General features: G+C 31.6%; 1 protein-coding gene across 12 annotated transcripts in view; it reads left to right on the forward strand.

Annotated features, from left to right (window-relative positions):
- The window catches only part of LOC107066989 (discs large 1), a 419,075-nt gene that overhangs the window by 336,821 nt on the left and 64,467 nt on the right, over nt 1-17,787 (forward strand). For 11 of the 12 annotated variants that reach the window (XM_015322081.2, XM_015322083.2, XM_015322090.2 and 8 more), the window contains 4 exons: nt 6,277-6,552; nt 8,222-8,434; nt 10,680-10,833; nt 13,063-13,198. In XM_015322081.2, coding sequence (XP_015177567.1) covers nt 6,277-6,552; nt 8,222-8,434; nt 10,680-10,833; nt 13,063-13,198 — 779 coding nt within the window. The remainder of the gene's footprint in view (nt 1-6,276; nt 6,553-8,221; nt 8,435-10,679; nt 10,834-13,062; nt 13,199-17,787) is intronic. The other variant, XM_015322082.2, reaches the window with a different exon arrangement.

Raw genomic sequence — 17,787 nt, forward strand, 5'->3', positions numbered from 1 at the left:
CATATCTCCTTATGTTCATTGTTAATAATGGAAGAAGAGGATTTTTGTTTCCATCAACAGGTAACATGTGTAAGACTAAATGTATACACATTACTATAGAAAAACGTATCTATTGTTTTATAAAATGTATTCTAAGATTCAACATTATTTATTGTTACATTTTCTCTCGTCAAGTATGACGTCATAGTTCAAACAAATCTCAATAGTGCGGTTTAAAAAAAAAGAATCACAAACAAACTGACTCGGAATAATCTACCAATAATAAAAGTAGAATTTTAAATAAAAACAATTTTAAACGGATTATTTATTTATATTAAAAATATATATTATTAAAAATTATATAAACATTTCTATTTAATATATTAATATTAATTTTTCTAATAATAATAATAATAATAATAATAATAATAATAATAATAATAATAATAATAATAATAATAATAATAATAGACATAAAATTTTAAGTATTTATATAACAATTGATATTAACAAAATATAAAATAATTTTTATTAAACTTTTGTCTTATATAATAACAATAATAAAATAATAATAATATCACGTAAACCTAAATTATGAAAAAACGAATAGAATTATGACGGTATAATATATTATTAATAGTATATTAACAAACATTTCTATGTAATATATTAATATAAATTTTTCTTATAATAATACATTGAATATTTTAAGTACTGCAATAAAGACTGATACTAATATAATAATTTCAATTAAACTTTATTATATTAATAATAGTATCATTATTATATAAACCTACATTATGGAAATAGGAATAAAACGTGTAGGTGTAGGTGTCGATATGTGTATGATCGGAATATTTGAAATTTTATCGGCAATGCAATGCAGCTACCTGATTTTACGATATCGAAGGATCACGATGGCCAAGAGGAATGCTGAAGTTTGCCATCGTAAACAGCAGATCCCTTGAAGAGGATCTTCGAGGGATCGCGAGAGGTTTCCTTTCGATGGTTCTCGCTATTCGATGCTTCTCGCTTATCGATGCTTCGTCCCAAGAACTCTAATCGTTTTAGCGAGCTTTCCGTGCTTTGCGAGCTTACCTCCGTGAAATATGGAAGATGGAAAGACAGCTTAATGCGAGCTTTAACGCCAACTACGACGATTCGATAATCCTATGATCCCTTTTAGATCGTTCGATCCTTTCAATCTTTTCGAACTATTTTATTCAATTGATTTCTATCGATTGAGTTGTTGAAATACTTTACTGATGAATTTAGAAAACATACCTTTCGCAAAGAAAAACACACAAAATGTTTTATATTTCGTAATATTTAATTACCATTTCATTTGACATCATTGTAATTAACGCGTAAAAAAATTCCAGACAAACGATTGAATATTATTATACAATAATTTGAAGATTTAATAATATATTGTATTAACCCATTTTTTTGCCAAAACAAAACAAAATAAGAAGAACCGTGTTATAGAAAAATTTTATTTTTTTTTAAATTGCACAAAGTTGGTTCATTTTTTTTATTCATAAAGGAATAACATAATATAAAAAATATACAAAAGTTTTTTTTTTTGTTATAGAAAGGGATTCAAATAGTCACTTACCCTGCACATTTACGTATCAAAAATGTAGAACACTTTTTTTTAATACCACCTTGGTTCGAAGAGTTAAATAAATGTATTATTATTTTTTAATATTAATTTCCATTCGATATGTTCATCGATAGTTAAGCTAGAAAAAGTATCTTAATTTGGAATGAACGTTTTTGATAAAACCTCGGAATAGCTAGCGCGAGATCGAGGCTAATTATTTTCAAGGTCAACAGAGCCTGAAATTCGTTGTACTTTGCCGCGAAACGAATCTATCTTTACCCTACCGTTGGGTGCCATGTTCCGACAAAGGCCGACGAATATAGACGGCCGTTTCTCGAGATGTTAATTTGAAACACGACCGAGTCCATTCTACTTGGCTAAGAACAAACCTCCAAATGATTACGGGAATCATTTATCATCTATATATATTTATTATAACTTCTCCTACCTACCAAAATTATCCAATATTTTATTTTCTTTCTTTTTTCTAATCTCCTTTATCAAAACGATTTTCTATCGATAATTAAATTGATGAAAAATTTTGTATGAACAAAATATGAAAAACAAATAAAAAAATTGGTCAAGCTTAGATCAACTTGTTTGTAAAAATGATTACGATAAGCAGATTAAAAGAGTCATCGTACGACAAGTAGGTACAACATCAAATCAAAAAATCTGTTGTTTAAATTTCCATTAATGTCTTATTAAATATGTTAATCGATATCAGAAAGTTTATTTATGTTTGAAAGATAGTAACAAATAATTGATCAAATGTACTTAACTTATTTTTTAAATTATTTTCATTCGTATAGTTTGATAATAAAAAACGAAAGCAAAAAGAACTCAGTAAAAATATTTCAGTAGTTTGAATGGGGGGAATGATAAGGAAAAAAATAATTGTGTTAGATAGTTAGAGATAGATAAATAGATAAATAGAATGTAGTTATTTAAGCCACTCGAAATATGCCGGGTCGGTGTGTTCGTTTCGAGACGCGTGCCGCGAATGTATTTTCACAGTCAGTTGGAAATAGCCGTCGACCGATCTAATATTATAATAGCGATGACTGGTGGTGGGTTTGTAGAACGATGCTTGAGTCTTCTTCCCTTCAACAAGAAGAGAAAAAAGAAGAAGAAGAAGAAGTATTAATACTGATGATAGTAGTGGTAATAGAAGTGATGTTGGTAGTAGTAATAGTAACACTGATAGTAATAGTAACAGCAGCAAAAGAAAAAGAAAATAAGAAGTAGTAGTAGTAGTAATAATGATAGTAGTAGTAGTAGTAATAGTAACTGCAGCAAAAGAAAAAAAATAAGATAAAGAAGTAGTTGTAGTAGTAGTAGTAACATCAGCAAAAGAAAATAAAGTAGAAAAAGAAATAGAAGAAGATGAAGAATAAGAATAATAATAAGAAGAATAAGAAGAAGAAGCAAAAGTAGAAGAAGCTTAGAAACGCACGCGCGTGCCGAAGTTACTAGCCGTGTTTTTAACGCTCCGTTAGTGCACAGCAAAAACGTCTAAAGTCTAAAGTGTAACGTTACTTCTTCTTCTTCTTCTTCTTGGTTGTCGTTGTCGTTGTCGTTGTCGTTGTCGTTGCAATTGCAATTGCCGTTGTCGTTTAGTTGTCATAGTTGTTACGGAAGACTTTAACCGTGACAGAGAAGACCTTCCTCTCTCTCTTTCTTTCTCTCTCTTTCTGTCTTTCCCTCTCCGTTTCTCTTTCTATTCGGTTTTCGTCGAGCACACAGTTTCATCTTTTCCTGCCAACAGAATGGCTCGTGATCGGTGTAGCTCTTCACTTTCAAACTCGCCAATTTGACGTTAGGTTAATTGGTGATTCAAAGATTTTTAAATACTTTCTCGAGAAAAATGATACAAACGATCATTCGAGACTAAAGAAAATAAACCATTATACTTTTCGATAAGATAAATTCAAAGATACCGCTCAGTGTGTATATATCTCTCTTTTGGCTTGGATGGTCACGTGGTCTTTACGATAAATGAGAACGGATTAGTAACAAATGGTCTTTGTTTAATACCAATACGAGAATTCGAATAAGAGTATCGAGTTGAGGTATTTAATCGTGTAATCCTTCTCAGAAACGAGAATTAGAAAGTTTCGAGGAGCAAGTTCGTACGCGTGTGAATTAGTGTTGGGATGGAAGATTTAAACGTTTTAAGCAAATTTATTTAAAAGAAAGAACAAAATAAAAAATAATATAAGAAGTAGAGTTTTATTTGTATTACTTCATGGAAACTGTACACGTGTATATTTTTCTATGTCTACTCATGTACTTCTTGTTAAATATCGTGAAAACTTATATTATTATTTGGTTGAAATCATAGTTAACAGATAAAAATAAACAAGAATTTTTGCCCTCGCGCACATGTGTTCCTATGTGTATGTTTGTGTATGTGTGTGTCTGGTTAAAAACGTATAAAAAAGAATACGAGTATACGTATACACGTGTGTGTATCTGTTCGTGTACAATTTTTGTACACTTCGTAAATTCTTCAATGAAATTAAAAGTGTTCACATATGTAATCCCATAGTGAATAATAATAGTAATAATAAATTTATCGTTGAATTGTTTAACGAGATCGAAATCGGAACGCATCAGTTAGAAATAATTTTGTCTCGTTAAGCGAAAGTGTTTTGACTCGATTAATTTGTTCGTGTTCTCCAGCATCGTTAGTAACATCGTAAGTCGTCCATTTGCAGTCCTGACAACGATGCAATTCTTGTGACCCTACTTCACATCGTTAATCTAAGGGACACCACTATGGCCGACAGGTTTCGTAAAATGGTAATTCGATTCGATTAAATTCGATAATTCAAATTAAAACAATTTACCATTGATCGTAAACTTAATATTTTAACATTGCGATTTATTAATTGATTTAAAAAAACAAAATTATTATAATATAAAATAATAAAAAAAAATACAAAAAAAATAATTTAACTTTAATAATTAACTACATATAAATTTGACTATGTTTTAAAGAACATCGAAGTAATTGCGAGCGTTGAACGCTTCCTCGAAGGGGTATCACCCCACCTACGCAAATTTTCTATAAATATTTCGTTACTCTCGATAAATCAACTGTGCTTGCTTGCTTGCTTGCTTGCTTGCTTGCAAGCTTGCGTTAAGACACGTGCGCGGACACACACGTGTGTGTGTGTGTGTTGTATCCTTTGAATTCATAAATAGTAAGAAATATATATCTATATTAAAAGTAAAAAACAAATCTATATTCTAAATATGATACACGAAACACGAGATTTATTATATTAAAAATAAATTCTGTTAAAAAACGTAAGCAATAAATCAGATTTATAATCTTACTCTAACAACAACAACAACAACAACAATTACTACTACTACTACTACTATTACTACTACTACTGCTACTACTACTACTACTATTACTACTACTACTGCTACTACTACTACTACTACTACTATTACTACTAATACTATTACTACTACTACTGCTACTACTACTACTACTATTACTACTACTACTGCTACTACTACTACCATGTTAATCGTTATCGATTGTATCTTGTAGGATAATAATCTTATCCTAGAAATCACAGCTAAACTAAACTCTACGCAAAGGATGTTTTCCGTTTGGATAAGCAAATCTATCTAACATTGGGTTGGGGGGAGGGTGTAGGAGGGGTTAACTCATTGTTAAGCTTCCTATGGGGAATGAGGTTGGTTGATAGAGTAGGCCGAAAGAGTGGAGAATGGAGAGAAGAGAGAGAGAGAGAGACTATATAGGAGTAGTACGGAAGGAGGGGGGTTAGGGACTAACTAGTTAATTGATTTTGAGACCTCAAGCAGACTAGATTAGCCCGCGTGATATTCTGCTTCGACGGTGGTTGTTTATGCGAGATGTCGTTCGGTGATCGCTCGTTTAATAACGTTATACCCTATTATAAAGCCACATATAAAGAAGGAGAGAAGGATGGGTGATGAAACTCCGTCTTCTTTTCGTATTAATACAACACGCCGTGCTGAACGTGAAACGTTATTATACCGAGTTCTCGTAAAAAGATATCTTCTCCCTTTGGAAAGTCTTTAAGAGCTTACTTAAAACCATCACCAAGTAATCTTCTTAATAACATTTCGATAACATCTTCTTCATTCTAACTACGATTTTCTCGTCATTTATTATTTTCTTAAGTCGTTCGATCGAATTTTTTACTTTATCGATTTTATAATCGATATGTGGAAGAAAAAGGGGAAATGATTAAAGACTCATTATATTTGCTTGAAAAATGATTTTTCTATTTAAAAGAAAAATCATTTTTTAAATTACTATTTTATATACTTTTATTTATTTAGTTCAATATTTTGTATGATAATAAATTTGTATTAGTATCATCTCATGATTATTATATTATATAAAAATTAAAACTTATATATATAAATTGAATTAATTAAATGATTCAAATGGTAATAATTCTTTTTTAAAATACTAATCAAAAATATTATAAAAAATATTGATTCAATAAAAGCCTATTTTTTGTTATTTTATAAAATATTTAATTAATCATTTTTCTTTATAGAAAGAAATTTGAACAAAATATTGTGTTGTTAAATTTAAACAAATAATTTTTGTTTTTCGTTTTTCTGGTATTGTATACAGCTTTCTTATAATTAATTAAATATATTTGTTTCAGGTAAACGGCGATGATGATTGGGAGTATGAGGAAATCGTGTTGGAAAGAGGTGGAGCCGGTTTGGGTTTTAGTATCGCCGGAGGTACCGACAATCCTCACTTTGGTAACGACACAGCGATTTACATCACCAAACTCATACCTGGAGGTGCAGCATCCGCGGATGGACGTTTACGTGTTAACGATACGATCCTTCAGGTGAACGATGTTTCCGTCGTCGACGTACCGCATGCGGCCGCCGTAGATGCCCTCAAACGTGCCGGCAATACCGTCAAATTGGTACGTCGAATTTTTTGCTAAGTCTTTTCTTTTTTTATTTCTGATAATTAGATCAAGCCTAAGAAACATTTAAAACAAATTCTTACGATTATTAATTTGAAATAGAATTAATTTAATTTAATACAAGAAAGAGAATAGTTTTGTTTTTCCATTTTATTATTTTATATTTTTTAATTTAAGAATCATTGTTTTATAAGCTATTAGTCTTTTTTCTTTATTTAAAAATTACAAAATATTATAAAATCTATATTATTAGATTAATTATATATATGTTATAACTAAAGTGAATCAATTAAATAATCTTAAATATAATTAATTACATTATTTATTAAATTATCCAATATATATTATTATAATATATTTCTTCATAAAAGGAAATTTTGCAAAAAGTATCGTACACGTAATAAATTATATTTTTACACATACACATATAAAACTTACTGTAGATTAATTTTGTATCATTTCGAAGATCGTTAAATTTCTACATAACTTAATCCTTTCAATGAGACAGAATTAAAATAAAATTAATTTTATTATTTCATAAAACATTTTTTCAATAATCATCGATTTTTGAAAAATAAATTACGAGTATTCTCTCTTCGTCGTACAAAACGAAAATAAATTTGTCATTATAACAAATGAACGTTTCTCAAAAGTTTACCACATTTTTAAAGACGAACCATTAAGAAAGAAAGGAATCTTAGAGAGCAGGTAAATGATAGTCGCTTCGGGACTTTTAAAAAGTGGAAAAGAGAAAGAAAGAGAGATAGAGAAGAAAGAGGAGGTTAAGGTAGAGGGAGGGAGGAAGGGAAAGGGGTGATATTCGGGAAAAGGTTTTATGACAAATAGATATAGAAGTCTCCCAAGTTATCTTTCTTCTTCCTCTTCTCGAAAAGTTGTTCTTCGTTTGAGAACTTCTCGATCGTTTTCATATAAGAAAAGGTAAAAAGAGGGAGAACGTATTTATATATAAGGGAAGCGATAACAACTTGTACTGTACGAAACTTATGCTTGTGAAACGAATTCAAAGGGAACGTCTTCATATTCTCGTTAGTAAAGATAAAAATCAAAATTTGTCGATCAATGGTTAGAAGTCTTATCGAACTATCGTAAAAATTACCAATTTTTTTCTTTTTATTTACAAAAAAGTAAACCATTGTAAAAATCGAATATATTTTTTTAATTGATTTCGAATCTGTAACAACTTTGTACAGGTTGAGAAAAGGTCGCGGTTTATTTCACGTTCTCGATTAGTTTCGCGAATGTTATCGAAAGAAAGGAGGAAAAAAACTACGAATTCGTTGATAGGAATTGATAGGTTCGATATAAAAAACTAAAATAGAATTTTTGCAATTAATTTTTCTACGTGAACCTTTTTTTAGTTTTCATTTCCAGGGAAAAGAATGTAACGCGTATCCTACATGTAAACGAAAGCATAGCAAAAAAATAAAGAAAAAGAAAAAATGAACCAAACTATGTCGTTCGGTACGAGAAACGTAAAGCACGGTAAACTAAACGATAAAATAAAAAAGAAAACACACAAGCAAGCAAACAAGCAAGCAAGCAAGAAAACCAACAAAAAAGAAAACTAAATTTTTCCTTTCCTGTATTGCTGTAACATGTAATTGCATGATTCATGAAATGTTGTTTTCTTTACCATTTTCAATAGTACGTTCGCCGACGGAGACACACGCAGCTGATGGAAATCGAATTGATCAAAGGAAATAAAGGTCTCGGCTTCAGTATCGCTGGCGGTATTGGCAATCAGCATATACCTGGTGACAATGGAATATACGTTACAAAAATTATGGAAGGTGGAGCTGCACAAGTGGATGGTCGTTTAGTTGTTGGGGACAAATTGGTAGCTGTCAGAAATGCCATGGTGAATATACATGTTTATTTTCCCTTCATTTTTACATTACATTGACAATATATGTTAATAAGATTAGATATACATATAGATACAACGTATGTAAAGTTTGCTAAAAAAAAAAATTCTAATAATTTCATATTATATATACTTTCGGTTAAAGGAAATAGTTTAGTTAATAAGTATAGTATGTATAATCTACTACTATTTCCAGACTAATCGTTGTGGTGGTCCCTTTTAGAAAAATAAACTCGTGATCATTTTTCATTTTAAAAGGGCATGACTATCACTATCACCGCCACCATCACCACCTCACTTTTCTAGATTTTCAAGATAAAACTTCCAATGGAATGGCCGGTTAAGTGCAGATGAGAAAAATAGATTAGGGCGGTTCGTAGCTCGTGCAAGTTTATAATTGATAGCTCCTATCAGTCAGTGAATATATATATATATATATATATATATATAAATACAGGGTGCTTCAGAAGATTTCTCCTAAACTTCTTCATAGTAGTTTTTTTATGAATATGATTATAATAATCAAAAAATCAAAAGGTTGGTATAAATAAAAATGCTTTGTTTTCCAGTTAAAGTCGATCAAAAACCTTCTGAATTATTTTCTTTATTTCGATAGTAAAACGTTACTTTAATTTACAAATTCAAATTTGTCATATTAAATTATAAATTTCCGTAAAAGATTCAACGAAAAATTGGTCCCCAATATCGTCCAGTGAAGGCTTTATGAAAAAAAAAATATTCATTGAAAAGTTTTTTTTTACTAAATTATTTATAAAAATTGTAAAAGAAAAAGAAAGAAGTTTACCGACAAATCTTATGAATTATTTAAATTTTGAACAAATTTGTGTAAAAAGAAAAATGGTGGTTTGAAATATTTAACTGGCTTTAACTCGAAAACAAAGAGAACTTTGTCATTATTTTAATCACAGGAATATGCTCGTGAAGTTTAGCAGAACTTTCATGAAACACCCAGTATATATATACAGAAAAGAATTCGTTCTTTCTCTAATTTCCTATCACCAGCACTACCATCATCTCCCATTTTACCTCGGTAGATGCGAATTTCTCGTCATTTCGAAACTTCCTATTACGATCTTTCGCATCAACGCTCCAGCTTCTCTTTTTTCTTTCTCCTTTATTTTCTTTTTTCTCCTTTTCATTTACGTTTCTCACTTCCGAATCATACAAGAAAGAAAATGCGGCGATTAAAACGACCATGGGGGTTTCTTATTGTCTTGATTTATGACCATGAGAACAATTTTTAAACTCGCTCTACGTCATTTTTGTTTTATTTCCTTTCAAATTCTAGTAAAAGCAATAAATAAATATATATCTATGGTTTATTGGATAGGCGAGATCCATTTAAAAAATAAACAGGGTTAATACCAAAAAACAATGAAAAAAATTTATAGATATATATTCTACTTGATCATTTCTACTTTTCAAATATTCGTTGTTTATGTGTCCCTTATCCACTCTTGAAATAAGTGTCACATATTATAAAACACCTTATATACGTGCAGCAAGAACATTAATCGTTAGATATTTACTACCGTATATAACTTTCTTTACAAACTATGAATTACTTCGTACGTTATTGAAGTATCCTCAGAATCTTAATTAACCTTACGTACTTACTTACTCAATCGACGGTTCTGTGCTTTTCTCATCTAACAAAAAAGCTGGCAAACGTGGTATCTATATGTATATATGTTTTGATATACTTTACACATACACACACACACACACACACACACCCATGTATACATACATATATAATATATATATATATATATATATATATATAAGAGAGGTCCAAGAGTTAGATTCTGAAGTCGATTTAACTTTGCGCATGATTACGTGCCACTAAGCTTGCTTCGTGTCCGTAGAAAGTTCGTCAGATGTTCGCGACAGTGTTAGCAAAAGTTTCCAACCCCGTAGCTTTTTCCTATGTCGCACTACAATCGCTCTTCTGTAATTAGCTCAACCCGTCTCACTTTCAAGACCGCTCGAGTAAGAAAAAAGGATAAAGAAGTGATCATTCTTTTTTTTCCTTTTTTTCTTTTCACTCAATATCATTCCATCAAGATTAGCTTTCATTTCAATTAAAAGATCTATTTTCCTTTTTTATTAATTCTTTCTTTTTTTCCGTTATTTCTTACTTTCACTCAATGAGATTTATATAATCTGTAAGATTAAACAAAAGAGATATCTCTAAGGATTATTCTATTGATTTCAGCAGGGCGACAAGAATCTTGAGAACGTGACGCACGAGGAAGCTGTGGCTACTTTGAAGGCAACTCAGGATCGTGTTGTTCTTTTGGTGGCTAAACCTGAAGGCACCATACCACCACCACCGCCAGCTTCGGATCGTTCAGTTTCACCACAACCACGTAAGTGTTTACATTCATTCGTTTACAGAATTAAGCACGAGTAAATAAATTTACGTTATAATATAATATTGTTTTCCTTCTTTTAATTGTATTTATAAAATTCTTACTTATAGTACAATCAAAACCCTTTTACAAAACGATATTCCTTTATAACGTAATTATTAATTAACGAAAATTTATCAATACAACCTACACAAAACAAAATTAACCCATTTGCATCCAATCGTGGAATATTTCGCATAATTAGTTTTTCTATTTGTGATCATTTGAACATTGATACAAGTCAGTTGAACATCGCTGATAATTTAACAAGAAAACTTAAGTAGTGTCATGATGCAAATTGATTAATAATATTACTGATTATTATTAACCCCTAGTCCTCGTATTTTAAGATACTAAAAGAAGTAAAAAAAAAAGCTAATAAAAGTTCTTTTCTACTTGGAGATAAAAATATTCTTATCTCATGATACCGTTTACCATATTCAACATAAACATTTAAAGAAGTTCACTTATTTTCTTTCTCTATTTCTTGAGCAAAAAAAAAAAAAGAAAAGAAAAGAAACGAAAAATAAGAGAAAAAGGACTACAACAAGAAAATTGTTGAAATTTAAATGAAAAGCATGTTGATTTTATGGATAAACAGGGAAGAGAAAAAGAACAACAAGAAGAAACAAGGAAAAAACAGTGATAAACACTAGTAAAAGAATAGGATAGAAGAAAATGTTAGAAATGAATTTTTGATCTTAGGATCTTTTCAAGATAAGAATTCTCTTTCTATCTTGAGTCCGTGATCGGACGTAAGCGTAACTTATTCATCGTCTTCATAAAGCAGCCTCGTAAACTCTCGTCTTGAGTCATCTCAAGACGAGAATGCGTGCCTTAGACTCCTCCTACCCTACGGTCCTTAGTTCAGGACTCATGACAGAAAGGGTGAGACGATGTAAGGGGAAGAATAAGACGTCGGAGAAGACAGCAAAGAAAGAGAGAGAGATAGAAATAAAGAGAGAGAGAGAGAGAGAGAGAAAGAGAGGGAAACTTCTTCTTGAGTGTGGGTTTATCGTGGCTGAATTCAAATTGCTCCTTTAAAACAACGACGTGGAAGTATCAAGACAGCAAAGGAGGAAGAAGAAAAGGAGGAGGAGGAGGAGGAGGAAGAGGTGGAGCTGAGAGGGTGGATGGAAGGTTAGAGAAGAAGAAGAAGAAGGAGAATAGGGTGGGGAGGGAGGATCGGTGCTCTCGCCTTCCAGCAAGATTATCCGAATATTTGCCTTAATCTTTGTAGAAATGGCCGGAGGACGTGCTAAATTTCATGGATAGAGAAAATGAGCAGGGGATGGGGGTGGAGGATGAGGATGAGGAGGGAGGCGGTGCTTGGAAGGGAAGGTGATGAGAGGAGGTTGAGCAAGTCGTTTGCCTCTCGTCTCGTTTTGCGAGACTGTAGAACGAAAATTTTATCGTCGATGCTGCCGCTTTTTGATGGTTCAATGCTTTTTCTTTCTTTCTCTTTCTTTCTCTCTCTCTCTCTCTCTCTCTCTCTCTCTCTCTCTCTTATTTCTCTTTCATGAGAGCGAAGCAGCAAACGCGCGCGTCGAACTTTTTTATTATTTCTTTTCTTGTAGCCTGGCGAAACGTTGAAGCTTTCGGTGTGCGTTTTCTCGTATATCGCGAATAAAAATGACGGGATAGATGTATGGGAAGGGGGTAAGATAACAAAGCTTTAGTTGATGTCTTCCGAGTGGCTCGTTTCTGTCGGCTCTTTATCGCATATCGCCGCGATTTCTCTTTCTCTCTCTCTCTCTCTCTCTCTCTCTCTCTCTCTCTCTTTCTTTCTTTCTAATTGCTCTTTATGACAAGTTTTATAGCCGATAGAACACTCGATAAAATCACTTGGATCTTTTTATTCGGATTTGACCTGCTTGCAAAGGTTGCTGCTGCTGTTGCTGCAATTGATATGTATGTCGTTGATAAAGATATATATTTACAAATGTTGAATAAAAGCTTTTATGATTGGTCATTTTTTTTAATTGTTTTTTTTTATTATTTTGCGATATTCAACACATGATCTGATTAAAGCTTTAAGGAGGAATATAAAAATATATTTTTATTATGTATGTATATGTAGGAATAAAAAATAATTGGATACACGTGTAACGTATTAATGTAGTCATTTATATAATTCAGTTAAGTTTAATTAATTTTAATTTTTTCGATGTCTGTTTTATTTGACAGGTAAACAAAATGGAGCAGTGTCGGCGTTGGAGAATAATTCAACACTACCGTATTCCCAAGAATCTCGTCATGCGTCGTCTCTCGCGCTTCACGGCGTCGCGACGCCTCGTGCCGTTTCACAAGAGGACGTATCTCGGTGAGAGTTCACTTTAAAATACATATTTATTATTTTTTGTTTGTTGTCTATTTTTTTTTTTTTTTTATTAAAACCATCCGAGCATAATATATACATATATCATTCTTTCATATAACGTACATATTTTTCGTGAAATTTAATAGAAAGAAACAAATAGCTCCCCTCTTTTTATTCTGTTCCATTGACACGACCGAATTTTAATGAGACAACAATTTGGTTTGATCATTACTCGTTCGTTTATGATGTTACTCGTAAATATGAGTTATTTCGTTGCTTATCTCTTTCTCTTTCTCTTTATCTGTTAATAATGTCAACATTTATAAGTGTGTTAGTTCATGCGAGTAAAGATAGGATTGGTTAGTTTGTGGTTATTGTGTAGTAAAGCTTATTATGCAAACACAAAGCTAAATCATAGAAAGGACAATACTATCGAGAATGTTAAAACTCAACCGAGCATGTATTCTATAAATGAGTAGGGGAACAGTTTCGAAAAGGTTGACGTTTGATCGGGACAAATCCTATACGAATCCCTTTTCCAGAGATAGTAGAATGGAAGTAGAATGTGTGTCGAGAGTTGTAGAAGAGTTAATTTCGAATGTATCGAGGAACTTATCGAGTCGGTTTGCTCGACAAGCTGAGGGAATCGATGAGAGAACGCGTTGTGTAATGTACGGAAGGTAGAGGTGTACCACCACCATCTCATTGGCTCGTTCTATTGACCCAACTGGTCGATGTTGACCTCATGTAGTAGTAGATATCCTCTCTATAGAAAGATAGACGGGTTCACGAATAAGAGTATCTACCTACTCTTACGTCTGAGAGTACCTTCGTCCTCGTGATTTCTACTTCGTTATATCGTAATCCGAAAGAAGTATTCACGAAGTTTAGAAATCCCACTCTTCCTTCCATTGAGTAGATGAAAAAGTTCCATGACTCGGAAAATTGAGCAAAGTTGTTGTCTTAGATGGTTCTATTTTAAAGACAATGCGATGTTACATCTCAGAATTAACACCTGTTCTGCTCAATTCTGTCCCTTCCTCCTTAGAAGATTCACGGACCACAGATAATGAAATATTCTATTCATAGTAATTCTTAATAGCAAGTTCCCCCTGAAGTACGAATAGTCGAAAGTGCGATTTATCCTTGGTTCCTTCCTTCCTTCCTTACTTACTTACTTAGTTACTTACTTACTTACTTACTTACTCTTTCCCCACCTTCATCCAGTCGCGTTCAGTAGCAACTATCTACGTCGCTCGTACCTCTTCAAAATCCTTAAAGTTTTGCGACCTTATCCTCCCTTTTAGCTTAAGCTTTTCAAAGATTCCACCTTAGCCGGAAGGGATTTGGCGAGTTGTACAACGAGAGGGAAACGAGAAAGAGGAAAGTTACAGACGTAGAAAATGCTTTGAAAGTGGATGGGTAGCCGACTGAAGGTTTAAGAGAAGAAAACTACGAGTTATTACGGTACTCGAGCATCAACCTAAATGCACGCAAAAAACTTTAATTTCTTCCCCTCGTAAATTAGCCGGAACCATTATTCCCGTCACTGTAATTTACTCTTATACCATCTTCGAACCATCTACCCCTTCCCCCCTTTTTCCCCCCACCATCACCCCCATTCACGCACACCACTTTCCATTCCTTTTCTTTTTCTTCTCCATTTTTGTTTTTTTCTTTCCTTTTTTTCGGTTGAAGATATAGACGAGCAACCGGTGAAGAGTTTAAAGGAAAATTAGGGTAATTATTTAGTAGTCCTTCTCGTGAAATCTTCCACAGAACCTTTGAGACATCCTTAAAATAGCCTTAGGATAGCCTTTAGATGTTCCTTCCTCCTTACTTCTCGTAAATGTCCTCGTGAAACTCGTAAACTCTAGAGTGATTCCTAGCTAAGGTCCTTTCACACACAAACTTTCAAGGAATTAATAAAGTTTCACCGTCGTTGGGCTACCACGATTTCTGTTACACGTTTTAAGTCGCTAGCAACGTTTAAGACTTTCAATCGGATTTTTTTTCTTTTTTTTCTTTTTCTTTTTTTTTTATCGAGAACAAATACATGTAATTTAATGTAAAACTGAAAACTAACAAGGAGATTTGTATTTTATGGCCGATATTTATCGGATCTGTTTTTGTCAACATTTTTATTCATCATTTGATATAAATGATCATTATTTATAATACAATAACGATGCGTAATATTAGTCAGCATTACATCTGTTAATACAAAATCTCTCAATATATATATTGAATAAATGGTAAAATATTAATAATAAAATATGTACATGTAATAATGTAACCTGTCAATAGTTTTGATCTAAATTTTACATAAACCAACAAAATGCGATTCGACACTTAATAATTTATACCGAACCAAATATTCATATAAATTGATCGTTTATTTTACAAAATACATATCGCGTAAATAAGTAAAAATAATCGACCATAATAAATAGTGGGCATTTATTTATTTGTCATTCTTACAATTTGTAATATAATATAGTATTCTCGTTATTTTAGTTTTAATTTGGTTATATCACGACTCGATTGATATGCACTCCGTTAAACAACTCGACACGTCGTTAAATTCGTTCGGAAATATCTCCCCTCGTAACTTTTAACGGATTTATCAGGAATAGTAAAAATTGTACCGATTGCTTATTATACGACACGAAACTGTCGGATCTTAATAGCATGCAGTTACGAAGCTCAGGTGTATTCTAAATTTATGAGTGGGGTTAATAGTTCAGACTACGCCTCGAATCCTTCACTGATATTACGAAGGATTAGAAAACCGTAATGCTCAATGATTAAACACAAGTTTATTTCAAAATGAAGAATTTACTTTGACATGCGATTCCTATATAAATAAAAAAACAAATTTTCTCTCCCTTTTAATTTTTACTCATGATATTTTTTCTCTTTTTTTTTTTTTTAATTTAAAAAGGATATCGAATTTTTATTACACTTTTTCCATTTATTATTTAAAGATCATACATAATGAAATTCATTTAATACGAGAACATTCCGTTATACAAATTTCGAATATAATATTAAATAAATATTTTCAAATATATATGTTTCATATAATGTAAAATAAATTTGTGCACAAGTACATACAAACATTTTATTATTAATACGTTAAATGCTATGTCGAGGAGTAACTGGAAATGCTCAGTATAATAAATGCATTACACGCGTTAATATACTTTAACTTATCTGTTTTAAATAATAATTCAATATAACATCTAACATAATATCTAACAAATTATTGTGTCATTCAACGTACCATTAAATTATAAATCTTAATAATTGCATGAATAACTAACTATCCTTTTTTTTACAAATATATGTTATACAAAGTACTACAAATTCTTTGAAGAAAAATAATATATAAACGGAAGTACGTATTGTTTAGTGTACATAAATATATATATATATATAGTATGTGTAAACATATGTATACACAGAAACGTATACGTATGAATCGTTTTAAGGAATACACTTGGATATATATGTTTGTGTTTATATCTATATTCCTATATACATTTGTCGAATGCGGGCCAGGGTCAGAGCTAACTCAGGTCACGAGCGTGATACTACTACTATCGCAATTCTGACATTGCTTACTGCTGTTGGGTTCCCGACGCTTTCGCTTGCGTAATTTAACAGTATCGTATAGAATCTACACTTTCCTCGTTTTCCCTCCTGGAGATAATGTTGAATTTTCAGCTTGCGCCACCAACCCTCTCGCACGTATTTCGAATTTATCTCGTTACCGTCATAAAACTTTTCTCGCTTTTGCCCTCTGTTCTATTCTCTTTAAATTGTTCCATGTAGTATAACATATACTTATACATACGTATATATATATACCGTTGGTTTATCTTCATTTTTTGTTTTTCTTTTTTTCTTTGCCAATTTTTTCCCCATAGAATTTTTCTACATTTTTTCGAAAAGAAAGAATACAGAGTGGGAAAATACTTTTTTTTCTCAATTCTCATATTTTCTAATTTTCTTTTTATATATTTTTATATAATTTCTTTTTTTGCATACTTTTTGCTAGGTGAAATAACTATATAACGAGGAAAGTCTGATTTAACTTATTAGGATAATAAAGATAAGAGGACAACGTTAATTTTTATTTTTTATTCGAATTTCAACGTTTATTTTTTAAAAATTATCCTTTCTCATACATTTTTATAAATTTTTATCTTTCTTTTTTTCTATTTTTTATTTCTCTTTTATTAATTGTATTAAGAAAGCTTAATTAATTAACATATTAGAGAAATAAAAAAGGAAAAAGTACGAGCATGGGGGTAAACATCGTTCCGGTGATGAAAATAAGAATGGTGTGACACTAATTTGGAGACCCTTCATCCGGTTCATTGTAATCTGCCCTCGTATGAAGCAAGACTAATTTAATTTCTCTCTCTTTCTCTGTCTCTCTCACTATTTTTTTCACCCTCTTCTATCTGTCTATCCGCTCAGAAATGTCCGTTGCGCGATGAGAGGAAACCCACAGGAATAGTCGACTGACACGAACAATTGCCAGACTGCACGTATAATTTGATAAGAAAATGCATAAAAATGTT

Source organism: Polistes dominula, unplaced genomic scaffold (genome assembly GCF_049000335.1).
Source record: "Polistes dominula isolate Pdom_NZ unplaced genomic scaffold, Pdom_raw_medaka contig_37, whole genome shotgun sequence".
NCBI lineage: Eukaryota > Metazoa > Arthropoda > Insecta > Hymenoptera > Vespidae > Polistes > Polistes dominula.